The sequence below is a fragment of the Antrostomus carolinensis genome, unplaced genomic scaffold, assembly GCF_000700745.2.
Source record: "Antrostomus carolinensis isolate BGI_N321 unplaced genomic scaffold, ASM70074v2 scaffold2847, whole genome shotgun sequence".
NCBI classification, from domain to species: Eukaryota; Metazoa; Chordata; class Aves; order Caprimulgiformes; family Caprimulgidae; genus Antrostomus; species Antrostomus carolinensis.
Window position 1 is genome coordinate 45,945 of NW_010325149.1, and position 19,645 is coordinate 65,589.

General features: G+C 40.0%; 1 protein-coding gene across 1 annotated transcript in view; it reads right to left on the reverse strand.

The window, feature by feature from the left end:
- The window catches only part of LOC104527393 (dynamin-3), a gene marked incomplete at both ends in the record, with an annotated part of 141,373 nt that overhangs the window by 38,886 nt on the left and 82,842 nt on the right, over positions 1-19,645 (reverse strand). The window contains 2 exon segments of the mRNA XM_010171109.2: positions 12,767-12,778; positions 16,647-16,758. Of these exon segments, the coding sequence (XP_010169411.2) occupies positions 12,767-12,778; positions 16,647-16,758 (124 nt within the window).

The window sequence follows — 19,645 nt, forward strand, 5'->3', positions numbered from 1 at the left end:
AAAACTCCCATGCACACACTGATCGACCCAAAGCTGCTTCTGCTGCTTACTGAGCCAGGGAAAAGAGAAATGTGGCCTTTGGAAAAGACTTTTTTTAAGAAGCCACTGCGCATGGAGACAGTTGTTTGAACACTTTCTTCAGTGGAGGCTGGAGAAGTACTGACTGTTCCACAGGTCTGTGCAGAGTGATTTAGGGAGCTTGGTCAGCCTAGAGCAGCAGAGAAGCAGTGTAAGGAAACAATTCCTGCCCTTCCAAGCATGATTTTCCCATTCCTGTCTCCAAACTGGAGGATCAGTCCTCTGAAACTTCACCTTCTGCACACTTGTCTGTATGGAGGAGAGGGGCCTGGCCATAAAGAGTGATCTGAACGGCAGGAGGAGCAAACAGAAACTGTCACTGTCAGTACAGTGAGCTGGTCCCATGGGTTGACTTGTCACCTTCTGTCACCCTTCCAGAAGCCTCATCCAACTTGGTAAGAAGGTATGACCCTTGTATGAGAAGAGCAGGCAGCTGAAAAGACAGGTAAACAGCTGACTGAAGATCTTGATGCTTCCATTATCATGTGGGCTACTGGTTACAGCTTCCATGTAACAGAGAAGGGAAAACTTTATCTGAGACACTAAAATTAACATTTAAATTGATAAAAGTAAGTTGGACTGGATGCTCAGTACTAAGCACCACACCAGAGAGAATCACTGTGTCAGTGACTAGTCTCATCTAACAGAAGGTTGCTTTAGAATTATTGGAGGATCAAATGACACATTTGAGGATCTGATACTCCACCTAAATCTCTATATCTGTCTAGTGAAAACTTTAGGGGTGTTTATCAGAAGAGGAATGGCAGAAGGGGGTGAGAGGGAGGTGATCTCTTTATAATATAATTTATTTTCTGGCTACCTTCCTTTCATAAGGAAAAAAAAAAAGTTCAGCTTAAATTACAGGCATGCAGACAAGCTCTCAGTCCCAGAAATTCATCCTACATGTTGATTAATAGTCAAACTACTAGAGCTTTAGCATGAAAAATAGGCTAGGCTTCAACTGAAGACTGCCAGTAGCTAATGATGCAGCGGAATGAACGTTTTCATTCCAGCTAAACCATTCCTGTTCCTGTAAAAATAAAGAAATCCAATCTTAGGTTATGAAAAAGACTCAAAGAACTCTGCATACTTCTTGGTTTAAAATAATGCCATGCATTTTAACAAATCTGTATATACAGAATACGTTATCTGTGAAGTCAAACATACATATAATTACCTACATGGGGAGTATAAATATCTGAAGTGAGACTAGGGAGCAGAAGAGAGGTGACCATAACCTGATTCCACATGTACAAGCGCATTACCAAGTTACTAAGTTTTAACATAGCTCCTCTCTCAGGCTAAAAAAATTAAGATGCAGTAACAAAAACACTGCAAGGAAGTGCAGCAGGCTGTATAGCATCTGCCTGGTAAGGCTGCCTGACACAGGCAGGACTTGCCTGGAGATCTCCCTGTGGTTCAGCCCCTGGCGCCATCAGTTGGGCTTAAAATCAAAAGCAGTGGGAGGAGGTAATTAAAAGGGACTCTGCACCACTCTGCTGGCAAAACACGACTCCACAGCAGCCACCAAAAGAAGGTGGGAAAGGATTCAGGGATATGTAAGAGAAGGCATGTGTCTCTCCAACTTTAGTGATTTCCATTATGGAAACACAGCACTTTACAGCTTTTAACCTTTATGTTGCTGAAGTTAAATATCAACTTTTTGTTTTAATTTCAGCACATAAAATGCAAACTCCAGTTTGGCTAATGTCAACAGCACATTCTCCCTAAGCCGCAAGTAAGGTGCAGAGTTGAAAAAGCACCACAAGGTAGAAAGCTGAAAAGTGGAATTACACACAAATAGTGATTGCCACCAGCACTGCTGCTGGCTGGACTTCCAAGACCATGGAACTCAGAGAGGGTGCAGGGGAAGGCCATGAGGTCCAAACCATCCTGTTGGCTGAAGGAATAACTATTAAAAGAAATTAAGAGAAAAGTCAGACCCCAGAAGGAGCAGAAAACACTGTGTTCCAACTTTAACCAGCTGAAGGAAAGTTTATATAAAAACAATCACTTGGTTAGTGACTCATAAGGAAAGAATCTCTAAGCTTTCTTCAGGGAAACCCCAGTAAATAACATGTCTAAAAACACATGAAGATGGTGTTGTCTGTTCCGTTACGATACTCAGTCCACATGATAAAACCTTTGGCTGCAGAACAACCCACTGAGCACAGTTCTCTTTGGGAAACCCAAAAAACAGTAAGAACTGCTGTGGCTGCTTGCAAAGTCTGCCTCATATTCTAGCTCTTGTATGACATGTCTAATGCAAACTGGGAAGAAACGTGAAAAGAATGCTTTTCGTTGCAGCACTGGAGAGTGCTTCTCTGTTGATGACATGCAGTCATGCTTTCAAGATATATAAATGCCTGGATTTCAGTATATTCTGCATCTTTTATAACTAAATATTACGGATTCAAATATCCTGCCATACTACACCCAAAGAAACTGAACGAAAAGGTCACTGCATACACAGCCTCTCTGGAATACGTTATCAGACACACTGCAGGCTGTGCAAGAAATAGTACTCTATCCAAAGAAGGCAAGGAAAGGGATGGACATACTTTATAATGTGTAACTTCTCTGGCTAGAAGAGGGTTTTTTCTTTCTTAAAAATAAAAAAATAAATTAGCACAACATTTTGGAAGCATGTTGTGTGTTTTTAAGCATATCTTCCAGCTAAGGGACTTTAAACTCTGTAATTTCATAAAAATATGAGAAATTACAGTGGTTTCCAAACAAATGACCAGATCTGAACACTGTGACGCCTGAACTTGGACTGACTAAAAAACTCTACTGTTGGAGATTCCAGGTAGGACTATTAATAAAGCATTCCGTGTCAAGCAGGGCTTATGTTCTGTAGCAAAGCTGCTCAGTTTTTGCAGATGTCCAGGAGGACAGAGGGGAAACTTGGTAGTAACTTCTTAGTAATTTTACCTCGCTCTCTAATGAGTTTTGAGCTTAAGTGTGAATGTGGACATTTTAATTTGCACTGGAAACATCCCCTGCCCAATGTTATTCCTTTTCATACTGAATATAACATGTTTTAGTTTATGCTGCTCCCATATTTTCAGCTGCTCTAGATCCATAGCAGACTCTAGAAATTTCTCAGGATATAGGCAGAAACTTGCCTAGAAAAAAACTTGAAAATTGGAAGCACTGAAGAGTCACTCCCAAGAGAATGTGGAGTTACCATAGTAAAGCTCTGTTTTTACCAAAATGCTCAGCAACAAAAGAGGTAGTAGCATCACTGATATTTGAGCTGTAATTTTGCACTGTCAGTTGGGAGTTGAATTTGGAAGGAACAGTGTACTTGTGACAATCTTTCAGGTATTTGTGACTATCTGTAAACTCTGGTAGATAGCTTAATGCTCTGCTGTATATGATGAAATATACTTTATAAAAAGCTCTAAAGGAGCAGCCTAAAGGTCACTGATATTGAAGCAGCAACAGCTTTACACAGAAAAAAATGCAGTTGCAAGTAAGATGTAAGTAACTGCTTTAAACCAGGAGCATCTTCTAGCTCAAGTAAACCATTCCAACATGTGAAATGGAAGTTTCAACTAGAAAGAGCATTGGCAGGAATGACTTTGCCTGAAAACCCAGCAATGCACAGAAGAGGAACAGGTCACGCTGAGAAGTGCTGCACCCTTTTCTCTTTCATGGGATGGCAACATTCCTGAGCCTTACCAGAGAAGATGAGTATTTAAGTATTCCATTGTAAATTTGTGTTCCTTTGCTTTACTGTCACGTTGCCCACAGACAATTACCTAAGAACCTGGCACTCAGGGCAGCTGAGCTTCTGCTTCCAAGGACCCACAGTCTACAAAGGGAGAGTGAAATAGTCTACAGTCAAGAGATGCACGCTTTATTCACAGATTATTCTAGACACAGGTCCCTAGAAATACATTCAGTTCCCCTGAATGGATCCCATCAGAAAAGATCTGAATTTTGATGGGTAAATGTTGATACTTGTGTCCAGTAAAGGAAATCAATTCAGTGTACCTGAGCAAAGACACCAGGGTTCTTTGAAAACACACACACACACTCACTCTACCTTGGGTAAAATCCTATCACAGAAACAAAAGGATTGAGAACTTCATATGCATGCTTATATTTAGGCTAGTTCAAGAGGATTACTGATTTTAAATCACTCGAACAACTGACTCAACAAAACCACTTGAGCAAATTTCCAATCATGCTTTAAGCTGAGATGCTTCCACCAGGTAAGGATGGACACTCAAATGAACTAGTGTCAAATTTTAGAGATTAATTTAAAAGAGTCTGGTAAATAAGCAAAACAGGAGGATTAATCACCCCTTGTTCTTAAAAGACGGGCAGAAATCACTGTATACTCAAAAGATGTTGGAGTAAGGTATTTGTAAAGAACAAAAGATGAAGATGTCTTGCCAAACCTGCCCCAAATCACTCATAATATTGCCTTCTCAGGCTTGAAGAGAGAACTCCTGTGAAAGAAACCATGCTCCTTCTTTACAGAATTAATTAGTAACAAAATAATCCTAAATCCCATGTCCTCTGCTAGTCAGACCAGTGACAAACAAGTAGTTGGCCTCAAGACCCTCTGTTTCCAGAGGCACTCGATGGCTAATGACAAACCTTTAACAAAAAACACAGACAGGACACCGTTCTGTAACTATCCATTGGTTCTCTCATGGCATTCTTTGACTGCGAGGAACCATATTTTTACTCTAAATTTGTGGATTGTGGATCCTGGTCCACAACTGCAGCTTCTAGACAAATAGTATCTATTCACAATATTAAAACCAGCTGTTGGAAAGGCATCATGCTGTGGCTTACAAAAGAAACTGTACAAATAAGATGGAACTGAATAAAAGAAATATGACATGGGGCAGAAATCACAGTCCCAATCAGACAATGCCAGGACTGGTTCTAGGAAAGGAGAACTTTATTTGAGCAGAACACTAATCAGACTACAGAGAGCATGGAAAAAATCATCAGTCCCCTAAAAACATACAAGTAAGGACAACACAGCCACTCATAATGCGTGGAATTCTAACTCTCTGGAAGTTGATGCCATTGACTTCACCATGCCCATCTCCCAGCCTTTCCATGACCTAGATTGGTTGCAATTAAGCCATTTGTGAGCACAGCGTTCACTCATCAGGTTAAGAGGTATTTCCTGCAGACCAGTATGTAACAAAGAGCACCAGATAGAGTTGACGTTTTCCAGCTCTTGAAGACAAGTGAAGGATAAACTTCCTAAAGCAAAAGCCTTGATTTTCACCATACCAAGGGCGACCCAGATGGTGTTAAGGACTACAGACAATGCTGTATTCTGTTCTCACTGATAGCCTTAGCTTTAACTTTTTAATCAACAGCAAGCACTTAACCAGAAGCCATTGCCCTAGAAGTAAAGAAGTCCTACAAATGAGGGTAAGAATTTACCTTTGCATAGGACATTGGTTACTTGTATGTACAGAAACATACATTGGCCCACATATAAATACACAAACTCAAGATCATGTATAATCTCACAGCTCTAGACACCAGCACATTTGAGGTTGCCTGCTGGTGTCATTGTTTGTGGAGTCAGACCATTACCTACATCAGAGCCCTCGGCTGAGGAACAGCAAGGAATGATGCCCTTGGAGCTCCTTGATGCACAGAGCTGGTGTGAAAACTTCACATCTCTTGAGGGTTTGCAGCCACATTTCGGGTCACAGGTGATGTGAAAGAGAGGTTGAGCTATTTGAGGATGCCTGACTGCATGCAGCTGCAAAAGTGGATGAAAGGGTGGCCTCTGACATTTTGTTCAGTGCCCTCACAGCAGAGCTAAGGACAATCTCATTCACAGTGCTTCTGAGAATTTGCTATCTGAATCAGCCAGATATCCTTTAATAGCTATTATTTAGCATTATGGTACAGCAGTTGTTTCCAAACCGTGGTCCTGAGCAACTACAGACTACTTCCACACAGTGTCTGCAGAACACAGCTAGGGACAACTGGCCTGTGACGAGAGAAGCTTCTATTCATTATATGGAGTCTGCTGCTTCCACTGGAAAATATCTAAGTCTGCAAATCAAGCAGAGTTTTAAACCACCAAACTACAACTGAACACCAAATTACATTGCATAAGACTAATTTTTCTCATGGACTTTATCTTGCGTGCTCTGGGTTAGTTTCTTTAGTTGACCTCCCTAAATGCCCTTAGGTACGCTGCCACCCAATATAGAAACCCCAACTATTGAACAGGTCAAGATAATACTGTGCAACAAATCTGACTGGGAAGTTTGAATATCTGCAGTTTAAAGGGCCTGATGTGGGCCTGACACCTTGTGTAACAGCTCATGGTAACTTTGTACCTCCTCACCACAGAGCTTAAATATGCCCAAATAATTTAACTGTGTTATTCGAATTTAGTAGCACGTTCAATGACATATAATTCCCTCTTTGAATTACAAATAACTTGATTATAAAGAAGAAAAACAGAGGCTGAGTTTAAAAGAGAAAGAACGGGAAGGAAACAGCACAAGATCACTTGTTTCTCAACTGCAGGAACAGGGTAGGAACAAGGGTATGAAAGTCAGCAAAGAATCGCACTGATCAAACACCACACAATGTCTGTAGACAGATCTTCCTAGTGGGAAATCATAATCCTCCAAAATAGGTGCACTCAATATATCAAGTGTCATACAGGACAGGGAAGACATCAATCAATCAAAGGCTACAATGGATCTGGAGCTGAGGAGTGACCACAGAACAGGAACACATGACATCATGGAAGGAGGGTTACATGCGTGGAGAATGCAGATCCAGAATGGAGGATTTTACACACAGAACATGGGACTTAAGTCAGACTCAGTATATGGAAAGTAATTATAAACCTATCTCCAGAAAAAAAAAAAAAAAAAGATATGTAGGAGTGGTTAAAGAAGCCCAGGATGAACTACATATCAGACTAGACATTGCATATCTTAGTTTTTGTCCAAAACTGAGTCAGGGAAAACAGCATTCCGTTTCTCCTGATCATCTTGTTTTCCCTTGTAAATGAGAAAAAAAATAAGTATCTGGCCACTCACCAGCTGCCCTCCACCCTCATGTCCAATGACTACATTTCCTGTTACACTGTAAATGCTTATGGAAGGCTGAGCCTGGTGACAATTTTGGCAGAAAAAGAATATTTCAAATTTTTGTTAACTCTCAATTACTACTCAGGAGTAGGTTTTTGTGCAATTACTGATTTGGAAGACAAGGAAGATATTTCAGGATTGCCCCAAAGCCTTTTGATACTTGAGTGTTTTTCCTCTTCCATTCAGTCCCCCTCATGGGTGACTCCATCCTGTTGCACTAAGGGAGCAATCAGACCTCCCTGATTGTAGCTATTCTGAGGCTTGGAAACACAAAGAAGGATTCCAGCTGCAGGTATCAGCCTGGAGTCCAAAGGACCTTTGTGTCAGAGGCTGGTGCAGCACAGTCCAGGAGCACCTTCCTCTCCACCAGCCAATTCTCAGCTCATTGACCAGGGCTGGGAAAGCATCCTTAGAGGCTGGGCTACATCACTGCCTCCCCCAGGGCAAATCTCACTTTATGTCCAGAACAGGGCTGACACTCGCGCTCCATGATCTGAAACTTCACAACCAGAGAGTTTTCACCTTTCTGTAGAGCTTCAATGAAATCCTTCATCAGAGTGGAAGTGGTGCAAGAATTAGCTGTGCCATAAAGAAGGAAGAATTTTAAAATATTTTCAATATGCAGATGTCTTGCCAAAAGCACAAAAAAGAGCCCACCATGAATACATTACAGAAATAAAAAAATGTTTGCTCATTTCTGAATTTCCTGGAGTTTGCTTAATGTCAGCAGTCCCATTCAATAGCAGAAATGTAAAACCTTGTGACAGCTATTGAACCCCCGACCCCTGATAGGCAGTTCCAGCTTTGCAGGGACTGGTTTTGAAATCATTCAGTCCGTTCGCCTGCATCTTGTTACAGTCAGTGCAACTGATGCAATACTATGAATCTCTTTTTCCCTGTACATTTTTAACTCCCTCATGCCAGTAATTATTTTACAAGAATAAAAACCAGGGCTGCTCTGTTTCCCAGGCAACAAGCGTGCATCTAGTTTTTGTTTAAATTGGTAAATATTTAGGAGAATAAAAAGATAGTTTTTATCTGAAACATGTTTTTGCAGCCTTGAAACAGTGAGGGAGCAAGAAAGGGACTGAAAAACAGCCTGCCATTTCGTTTCCTCCCTGTATTTTGGACTGCTTTTGAGCCAGCATGTGTGCGCATGCACACTCACTCGCTTGGTCTGCTCCTTTACGCCGTGACTTCATTGTAAAATTCAATTCATCTGTTCAAAGCAATGACTGAAACACTGTCTATAAAATTGTGGCATTTTTCCACTTAAAAAATATAAAAATTTAACACTTCTTCATTTAAAAGTTATTTTTAAACCTCGTTGGCCTGAAGTCAATTTTAGTCGTAACTGAAGTGGATTCTTATTTTCCTAGAATTCAATGCCTTCCTTTTCTTAAATATATTAGTTTGAAAGAAAAAACAAAAGTAGTAAAACCAGTAAATGCACAGTTTACACTTCTGCCTACGCTGTTTTACCCTCTGACATATCAGCAGAGTTTGCTTTTCAACTTACTACTATGCAACAAACCCAAACGAGTCTTTACTTTTTGTAGTTTAGGAACTTGACTCGAACACGGACGTCAGCAATCCCAGAGCAGAACCACTTATGTTCAGTTTCAATCTGGCTGGGACACCCATAGAGCAACACCACAGCCAGTAACTGTCTGAGTCAGAGTCTATGTCTGGGAGGTAATTGAAGATCCTTCAGAAACACGGCTGAATTTGAAAAAAGAAAGCATCAGAGCATTATTACACTGCAAAGATACATACGGCTTCTGGCACTATATCTGCATTTACACATCAATAGCCAAGCATGAAATAGATTAACTGAGAGAGCTGTTGTCGCATAGGTAGGTCAAATGAGTATCCTCATTTTCCAGGACTGTCTCAAGAGACAGTAGGACATCTGGTCTTCTTAGTGAAGTAGCTGATCTGGAATCTGGGTTTAGTAAAACTACCCCTCCTCCAAAAAAAAATCTTGAATCTAAGCAATTAATATGTCACCAAGAAGTATTTTAAAGAATAACAAATAACAAGCAAACTGACCTGGCAGGGAGAGTATTTTCCTTCTCCTTTCAAAGGGAATTCTGTTTTTCCCAGGAGAAAATTCAAGCTAAATTATACTGACTTTCTATGCAGTGAATGTTCACATGCACAGTATTATCTGCACTGTGACAACTCTGCTGAGATGAGAATATAGGATTTATATACTTCAGCTCTACATGTTTTGTAAAGGTTATCAGCAAGCACAGTAACGCAAAATAATTAGAAGAGAAGAACTTTGAACTCACTTTATCCACAAAAAGTAATTTAATCAGATTTTTATTTTCTAAGTTGAATTTTCTCAAGTCTGAGCTCAGCATTAGTGTGTTTAGTCCTTCAAATTAAGCAAGCATTATTAGCTAACTCAGGGTTTAAGGATGACAAAGGAAAGGTGAATTTTTTTATATTAAAAAGTGTCACTTCAGGGTATTTTGGGTTTTTCTGTTGTTGTGTTACTGCTTGAGTGGTTAGGGATTTGGAATCAAAATTTCATAAGGACACAGCATCTGTCTAATCTTTTAACCTAACAGTGTTAGAAGCATACCGAAGATGGGCTTCAGGAGAATGTTACAGGGTTTGTTGTACTTTTCAAACAGCAGGCTCTGGAGATTTGTTTTGGGAGGATTTTTTGGTTTTGTTTTTTAAATGAGGCGATGAAGATGTACAGGGTGGGAAGCAAATTCACAATGGTGGACCAAGACACTCAGAAGCATTCAGCTTCTCTGTCTTCAGTACCTGGACTGAAGGTACAATGCTCTGCGCTGTGCTCCACTCTTCCTCTGTGCAAGGCTGCGGAGTGGAGTTCAGCCTTAATATTAGTAAGATGTGCCTTGCCAACATGTGCTTGCTGAATGAGGTAGGTCTCCATTACCTCATTCTACACGACCCTTTTACAGATTTTACCCAACAAAGCTTTTGAAGATAAATTTATCTTTAACCATGTGAGAAATCTCACTTACGTTAATGATTGTTCAATAATAAAAAGTAAAAATAAAAATGATTAGTAGTCCACTGTTGATAATCCTCTTCACTTCCCTTCCCCCCCTTTTTCTTAGGAACTCATTACTCCATTGTTTATTTTTACTTTTGTAAATCTAAGAGTGCAAAGCTAAAGGCAGCAGAGGTATTAAAGCAGCCACAGTCTGGATGGGTGGGTGGGTACGGGATCTTTACATATGTATGTACATACATGATCCACAGTACAAATGCCACACGGGGCAGCAGTAGTAGGAGGGTTACAGCTCTGCTACCTACTCAGTAAATCTGTACCAGGACAGTAAGTACGGATTATGCAGCTCTGCAGCATCAAGCTGTGTAAGAAGCTTTGAGAAACCATCATCATCCTCAATCTGCCGTTTCTCTCATCCCTCAAACCCTTCTCAAAAACTCTCTTGTCACCTCTCAGATTTACCCATTTCATTTTCCATGCCACTAGGTGCAGAAATCTCAAGATTCTTGTGGGCTCTGAGCCCCTGCAGGCAGCTGCAAGTTAATTCTATCTGTCTAATTTGGATTGTAACCTCCAGAATCCAGCGTGAATGACCTGTGTGAAAGAGAAGTGGGGGGACATAGATGAGGATACAAAAATCCTCACAAGAAACTGAGTCCAACAGAAAGACCAGGATGGTTTTCTGGAGATTTATTTTGGAGTTACCTTCTGGTTGACAGCCCAGGCCAGAGGGAGAACGTTTCTGAACCTACAGCAAGAATTGCCCCCTACCTCACTTCCTTTAGAGTGAAAGGAGAGCTAACAGCTCCACCAATCCTCACATCTCACAGGTTTCTCTTATACTTGCTTATGTTTATCCTGCCTTATGATATCAACTACCTCTGTGCCAGATGCTACTGGTCCTGTCCTCCCTGGATTGCCCCATAGCTCAGGTCTACAGAGAACAGAGCTGGTCCATGCAACTCCTGGCCTCCGGGCTCTGTTTCTGCCAGCCCCAAGAGCTCTTTGGTGCCCCATCTAAACTCACTTCCCTTGACAGAGAATCTACAGTCTAACCTCTCTCCTCTGGACATCAGATCAGCATCCACTGCAGCAGCAAAGCCTTAAGTCAGCATATTGTAAAGAATCACAGAATTGCCTAGATTAGAAAAGCTCTTTAAGTTCATCGAGTCCAATCATTAACCTCACACTGACAAGTCCCCAACTAACCCATGTCCCTCAGCACTATGTCTACACGACTCTTCAATCCCTCCAGGGATGGGGACTCCACCACTGCCCTGGGCAACCTGTTCCAATGTCCAATAACCCTTTCAACTGAATCACAGAAACATTATAAGCATTACCTTGACATTTTAGCGTACACAGTTAACAATTACATTTCACATTACCTCCTATGTAAAGTCCCTCTCTTCATGCCATCAATACACCACTTCTCCTAACCCCTCCTCACCCAACACTAAGAGCCCCTTTTCTCAGGCAGGCCAACAAAACAGGAGATTTTTGGTGCTTCTAAGCCCAGTTACTATGGAAACAGAAGTGGTCAAAAACTGGTTAAAAGTATAAAAATTAAAAGCAGACAAAATTCCTCAACCTTCAGAACATTTAAAACCCACCTGGGTCATTGCCAAATACCCTAGAAATGCTTCAAGCTCACAATGAGATGCTACAGGCAACATTTCAGGGGCTACTTTCAACATTTGTTATGAAGCCTCTTTTGATGCTCCAGATACATCTTCCTAAGGGTTAACATACCAATACAGGATGGAAGGGAAAAAAAAGCACAAAAGCCGTATAACTTCTTTCCGTGGTATGACAAACTCTCTCTGCATCATATTCCAAAGTGTGAGATACGCAATTTCCATTCTTAAGCTCAGTAAAAAGGGCATAAAAAGTACTAACCCTGGGAACTGCTTGATTATTAGTTTATCAGATCAACATCAGCAAAACTGTCTTTTTATGTGCTGCTTACTTTCAAAAAAAACCTACCATGCATATTTCAGTTCTCCCTCTCCACACCCCACACCCTTCTGCTGCTGTCCAGCTGGAACACATCAAGGGTCTAGAAGCCAAGTCAAATGTTGACCCCACCCTCCTCCATCCATTTTAAGGCACCTTCAAAGCCAGTACACTGATCTAGTTCAGCTTAGCCAACAACGCCAGCAAATCTGTTATTTAAGACTTTAGTGCTGGGTTTTTATAACTGCCCATTAATACAAGCTTTGATGTATGGTCAAAAAATCCAGCTGTAATGAGTTTCATCAGACTGTAGTAACCTTTCCTCAGAAGGTCTTTATTACTATACCTTCATAATCTTTGGTCCCAATACTGTTTTATAGTATCACTCATACTGAACCGCCTTAAAAAACAACACTCAGCAACACTTAACACACCTCCTTCCCCAAAATTAAAACAAAGAGCCATTAATAGTTTTCTAGAAGACACTTTTGCACCCACATTTTTAATAGGAGTTTGCTGTTAAGAGTTTGCAGGCAATAGTTGTGTGAACCAAAAAAGAAACCAATTTTCCTGACAAAACCCTTGAGACAGGATACGAAAGGATTTTGTAAAAGGACAAACTTACTCTGTTGTTCCCCTTTGCAGGATGCAGCAAGGAGGAAAGAGGGGGGGGAAAAAAAGAAGTATTAGATACATTTCTTTTACATGCATTCAGTCTAACTCGTACAGTTCTGGAAACAACTCAAACCAAATGAGGAACTGACTCAAAGAACATTCACTGAATCCTTTAGACAGACAGCTTCCCGGGGAGCATACGACATTCGCAAAGGATTTAAAACGTTCAGCGAAGTTGTAAATTCACACTGTTTTTCAAAATTTCCTCTTGACACAAACATGCTGATTCCACTTTTGCTTCCTTCAGTGTAAATCAGGAACAGCTCCTGGGAAGTTGGTGGACACTAACACAAGGGAGAAGAAAATGAGGCCTGAAATGATCTAGGGATGGGACGGAAGCCAGAGGGATTTTCATGTGTTGGTAATACTGAACTTCCAGTACGCAAAGCAACCCACTAAACATGTCTGCTTACCCTTGCTTGACAGCCACTCCCTAAGACATGCCAATGAGTGGAAAGTTTCATGGTAAAATGCTTTTTAAAAAGCAAATATTGAACTTTTAGATTAGTAATAAAAACGAGGAGATGGCATTAGGGGAGAGGGGAAAAGGAACAGACGGTGCTAGCGAGGTAAAGTGTGCAGAGCAACTTACGGCAAACATCTGTGCTATTATTTTTTATTTTAATTGTGAGTTTTGCCATGAGCTGGCATGAACAGTGTATATTATACAGTGGGAAGTCAGCCAAAATAAACACCAGCTTACAGTTGAGAAATACAGTCTGGAAAGGTTAGTCACAAAGTTGTAGTCATTTTTTAAAAAAGGAGGTTTTTGGATGCGTCAGTCCAGAAATCCAGCAGTAAAGTCAGCTGGTAAATGGATATCCCGTTTCAAAGTGAATTGGCCACAGTGTGATTTATATCAAGCAAGCGGACTTGCATATGGGTTGGAAAAATAAAATCACTGATTCATTGCTATCTGGGTGGCTGTCAAAGCCCACGTCCTGACAAAAGCAAATCTCCTGGGGAAGGAGGTGACTCGGCAAGCTGAAAAAGAATCCAGGGGCTCATAGAGCAACATTAAGGGGTGATTAAAGGTAGTTAACAGGAGAATGAATATATGAACATGAGTGTGCATCCCCATGTGCAGAGGGACAGAGAAGGCAGGTAAATAAAGTGAGGAAATGGAGGAATGGGGTGATATCTGGCCTTTAATTTTTAATATATTAATGAGAACTGTTTAAGCAAAAAGAAAAATTAAAAATCAACCACCTTGGACTTGGCTTACAAGATTAAATTAGTAATAGAGACTTCATATTAGTGGCAGTAAATACTGAGCCCCACTACCACTGTAATCACACAATTTTTAGTAGCACTACTAAAAAACCAACAGAAAAATTAATATTCTTAGTTGAGAGATTTGCCCCTGGTGAGAATTCAGAGCAAATCTCTTTAATTCAGTGACAAATTCCTATTTTTCCTGCCACTGCAAAAGGAACCCAGCTAGGGGCAACTGTGTTGGGTTTTACATCAGTGTCCTTGTATGCGAGCAGCAGAACTGTTAATGAAAGCACACAGCTTAGCTTTCAAATTCCAGGCTGCGCACACTGCTCTGGCAGTTACAGAAAGCAGGCCAGCTTCACCACTGCAATACTCCAGGTTTATAGCACTATTAATCTATTTTTCATTTCTAAGCAGCAATTTTTTTACTTCTAGCGCCAAAGCCTTGGATACTCAAAGTTACCAGCTGTGACTCGCACATGAAAAAGAGCGAGAAGGTCAGTCTGGGAAGGGGCTAGGGCACCTCTTTGCCTTTTTAACTCCGGGATCGCAAAGCTGTGGAGAAGCACTGAAGTAAACGCAAGTTGCTGCCATTTCCTGGCAGTTTCTCTTACATAAAAACACGGCCTCTAAATCTTCGAAGGAGAATAAAAGACTGGGGGGTCGTCTCTAAAACTATTTCATATTGTTAGAGGAAGGTGTGAAACTGAGGATTTTAATGAAACACTGCTCATTTTTATTTAAGTTCCACTGGAGCTTCTAAGGTACCCTGGGCCTTGGAGCTTTAGCTCTGTAAAATTTAAAAGTTTTAACAGCAGCCTTGCAGCCCACGTTTGGACCTCAAGTCCTGTAGGAAAAAAGAGCTTTGCAAGACTAGTGCAGCATCAAGCATCTTTCCTGGACAGCTTGATAGACTACTGGGTGAATTTCAAACTACAGGGGCTGGAACAATAATATTCACTCTTTTTGTAATGTAAAGATAATTCCAGTTCAAAGGAGAACTGAATTTTGACTCCCTTCTACTTCTGTCTTTCAAGGAAGTCTCTCATTTTATATCTAAGACTCCTTTGACAGACCAACTTTAAACAAATACAAGAATTCTTTATAAACATATTTTGAATACAAAATATTTTTAGGGGGAAGGGAGACACAGGAAGACAGAAGAGAAGCTTAGAAATCCAACTTGTCAGTCTTGTTTAAAGCTAAAGTAAGAGATATCTGAATATGAGAAACACATCACAGAATACATTAAACTAGAGGCAGCAACAGGCTTTTTTGACATAATTATTAAAACCTGAGCAAGAAAAAAAAAAAAAGCAACCAACACAGTATTTTGTTCCTAGTATTTAATTAGGTAACCTGTCCTAATTAGTTCTTGTAAAATTACTTCTGATAGTCTTAGGTAGGAACTGTTCTACTGGGGCAGGCAACATACTGAAGAGTCTCCAAGATTATATATATCTTTTTAAAAAGGTAGGTCTCCTGATAAATTTGGTCTTGAACTATTCTTAAAAAATCATCATCACAACTGTTTATTCCTATAATAATTGAATAATTCAGCAGTTCAGGGATTCTCTGATTTATCTTTTGATAGTAGCCTTGACATTTGGTATGAAGAGAGGAAGCTGAGGGGTTATTTGCATAAATAGCAGCCAGAGGAGATGCAGATAGAATTATACTGGAAGCCATGGAGGTTTAAGGGAAGTTTAAGGGAAATATGAGGAAGAGAAAGATGAAGAGATAGAAGACAGCACAAGACCCTAGACTCAAGGGACCTCGCCTTCCAGGGAAAACAAGCAGGAAGAAGAACAAATTCTATCAAAATCAAAGCATCATTTCTCTAAACAGATCTTCTGCTGAAGGAATCTAGCAGACCAGGAGACTTCCTGGAGAAAGGTGAACCATGCATTAGAGAAACTTTCAAAAGCTCAAATGACAGGTATTTTTGCTAGTCAGCCTTCTCTCTGGATACATCTCCTCAAACCTTTACTTGATATTAAATATCAAAATAACTAAGGCAAAATAATATGAAATTGTAGTTGTGCATATTTCGTTTCCCAACTTTCTGTCTTTCTGTTAAATTAATAGAGGCTTTTTTGCTGTATCCTATTCAATTTGCTCCTCATGATGATTAGCTGAGTAAAACTAACTTTGGAAAGGTTTAGCATGTGTTTCATACACAAAAAACAGGCAGTGAATCAGTAAAATAAATATACATGATTGCCTGGAATGCTTCTGCCAGTTCTGTAATACAGAGCTTGAGGGAATAAACTCTTCAAAGCACATCTTTACCTTAGAAGACATTAACAGAAACGAAGAAACTCAGGAAACCTGAAATGGCTCAATGCTTTTACTATACAGATCCAATTAATACAATTTTGGAAGGTTTGGTTTGTGTTTTTTGGATTATTTTTTTTATGTTAAGGTTGGACACACAAATTGATCTTAAAATATTTCACTATGAATATTTCAAAATTACCACAGAAGAGCACAATGAAAAGCTACCATTTTTTGAAATATCTGCAGATATTGTGTTTTCCCAGATGACACGATTGGTTTTTTCTGACTCAAACATAGCAGCTACTGGAAAGCTAGTGAGCTGTTTAACTTACTGAGGATTTATCAGGATAGACACCGGCTCGTAGCAGAGATGCCTTCCAGCTATCCACCTCCTCTTGGGAGTCACAGGCTAGCTCAAGGAAACGGTAATCCTTGTAAACATTCCTAGAACAAAGAGCACCACATTGTAAACCCAGCATTTTACTACTCTGTATCATGCATACAGCATTTTAAATTAAAAATCCTTTGGGATCAGAAATTACTTGGTAATTGTTTTGGACAATAGAGTTTATGGGACAGGTGGTTGTTTAATAATTACATGGAGTACTTAAAAATATCTTAGAGTGCTACAGCACAGCTCTGGAAATAATAATCATCTGAAAGCACCATGAAACTACTTAAAATCAATTTTCCAGCTATTGCCAAAATGGAGCACTGTTAGGGTAAAAAAGGCTGTTAGGATACAGAGGACAAACACATGACACATCAACAAAACTGCATGACTTGTGACTGATTGCTGCTGTAACCGATAAATATCAAAACAATTAACGATGCCACTTTGTCCCATGGTAAGTCCTTTCTTTCAGTGCATTATATAAGCTTTTCAGCTTTTAGATACCATCTGTAAAAGGGGAAAGACAACAATGATAATCAGACATTTTAAACAAACAAAACAAACCTCTGATGTCTGCCGTCATAGTAAGCAAATTGGGACATGTTTAAATAACAACCCTGGCAGGTAATTCATATAAATAGATAAATATAGGGAATCACTTAATGGAAGAAAAGAGAAAGGAGGAAAAATACATCATATGTAGGAAGGTGGTACTTGTAAATTCTCCAATAAACAGAACAGTTTTTCCCCTTATGGTTTAGCCATTAGTTTCCAAATTCAAATTCTATATACAGACCAGATCGTTGTAAATTTGTCAGCCAACAGTCTTTTCAGGAAAGGCCACAAGCTTAGCTGACAAAGGTTAGGAAACCACATTTTGCTAGATCTTAACAGCTGCACAAGAATGAATCTTCCATCACAACCAGAGTGTTTTCTTTCCTTAGCAAGCGATGGAGAAGCAGGAGTGGGGTTGATGGAGATTACTTCGCTTTCGAAGACAGCAATGATAAGATGTCCTTTAGTTTCATTATGCAGCTACAAAGGTCATTTATGTCACATATTTGGAGGGGAAATAAAATGTATACACTATGGAACCAGGAAATAAAGCTATTGCTATCACTGCCTAGACAAATTTCTTTAGCATTCAGGGACTGGTGGGATTTCATCGTCACACTGCTGGAACACAACCGACTTGACGTAATTCCCACTCACAGAAGTGCTTCTCCTTTACTACCAATGTCACCAGACAGCTCCTAGCCTTGCTTTTCAGGTGTAGTCTCAGGAAACACATTAAAAACAGGTAGAAAAATTGTAATTGAACAGTAAGCATTCGTGCCTGAGCATGAAGCAGCCACAACACCTCATCATTAACCTATCAGCTGCCAAACCACAGCATGGCAACCAGAGCATACCCACCTCTGAATAGAGGGAAATCAGATACTTTTAGCAGGCTTATAGCTTGCATTCAAAACTGTGAAGAATAAAGGACATACTCAGATTTCCTTGCAATGGTGACATAATTCTCACCAATTTCAATGGCTACATCTGAGCAAGCAGGCAGGCATGCTCAGCACCAGCCTTGCACTACTTCTCGCGAGCATCCTGATTAGAGATGCCACATGAACGTGCTTCAGTGCCACAGGGGCAGCACATCTGTACTTCCCTCCCAGAGAAACCAGTCTGCAAAGGGATAAAAAGACACTAAAGGGTCAGGTCCCAGAGTTTAGGCAAAGTCACTGACAGTATGAATGACTGAAAGCTCTATGGATTTTTTTTTATTTATTAGAAATTTAAAATTAAACCTTTTTCTTCCCTGACTCCAAATGTACTAATCCTGCCTTAAGGCAAGTAATAGCCTGGATGACCTCCTCAGATGCTGTGATCTTAAACTAATGACAAAACACTTGAATTTTATTCATTTTGCAATATTGTGGAAATCCAAGTCACATTTACTGAACAAAACAAAGAACTCAATAAAAATAAACAGAGAAGCAAAATGAAATCTCCAGAGAAAAAAATTGCTTTAATTTATTGTTAGGAGAAACTTTTACTGAGATAAGTTTTTTGGCTAAGTTAACTAAGCAGCTATAACTTTGAAGAAATAGGAAGCTGGAATGGTAAAAGAGTACTCTGAGAAAAGATGACTAAAAATAACAATAGAGAAAATAAAGGCTGTAAAACATAGTTCCAAAAATACTTATCTGCAAGAGCAAAACAACATGACACCAGCTTGTGAAAACATTTTTTCAGGACTGTCAGGTTATACATTAAATTTTTGGGCATTTTGTGACTCTCTACACATCAAGTGTAGCTGTACTAGAGAGGATTTTAGCCAACCACTTTGAACAGATGGGAGCCAGCAGTCCTGCATCCCTGTCTCTGTATCAAGACTTTTTATAGGTCTAAGGACACCTTACGGACAAGCAGCCAATGTCTCCAGCTCTCCAAGGTCCCTCTCCCTGTAGTTTCTGAGAGCTCCACCATTTTAGTGTAGTTAATCTTACCTCATCACCACCACAAAACACACAAGTTTCAGCATAAGTGAGGAACTGAAGGATGTACATACTGAGCCAGAACTCATAGGAAGCTTACAGTAGGGTAGGTAAATGGATGATTGCCTCCCAAATCAGCTTCCCTCCTACTAGACTTCCTTTGCCTTTCCTTCTTCCAGAAAGGCTGACAAGCACAGGAAAAAAAGCCAAAGTAACTTCTGAAAAGAGTGTGTCCTGTCAATAGTGGATCTCACAGAAACACATAAACATGCTTTACTCATTAGGAATCCACTGGAATCTCATGGAAAGCTGCAAAAATGTTCTTGAAAACAATAAAACAATTCAGATTTTCTGTTTTGTTCTCTCTTCCACTTTTTAAAATTGATTAAGATATCAGCACAGAAACAGTTACTGCTCAGTCCTCACCTACTTCATATGGAATACA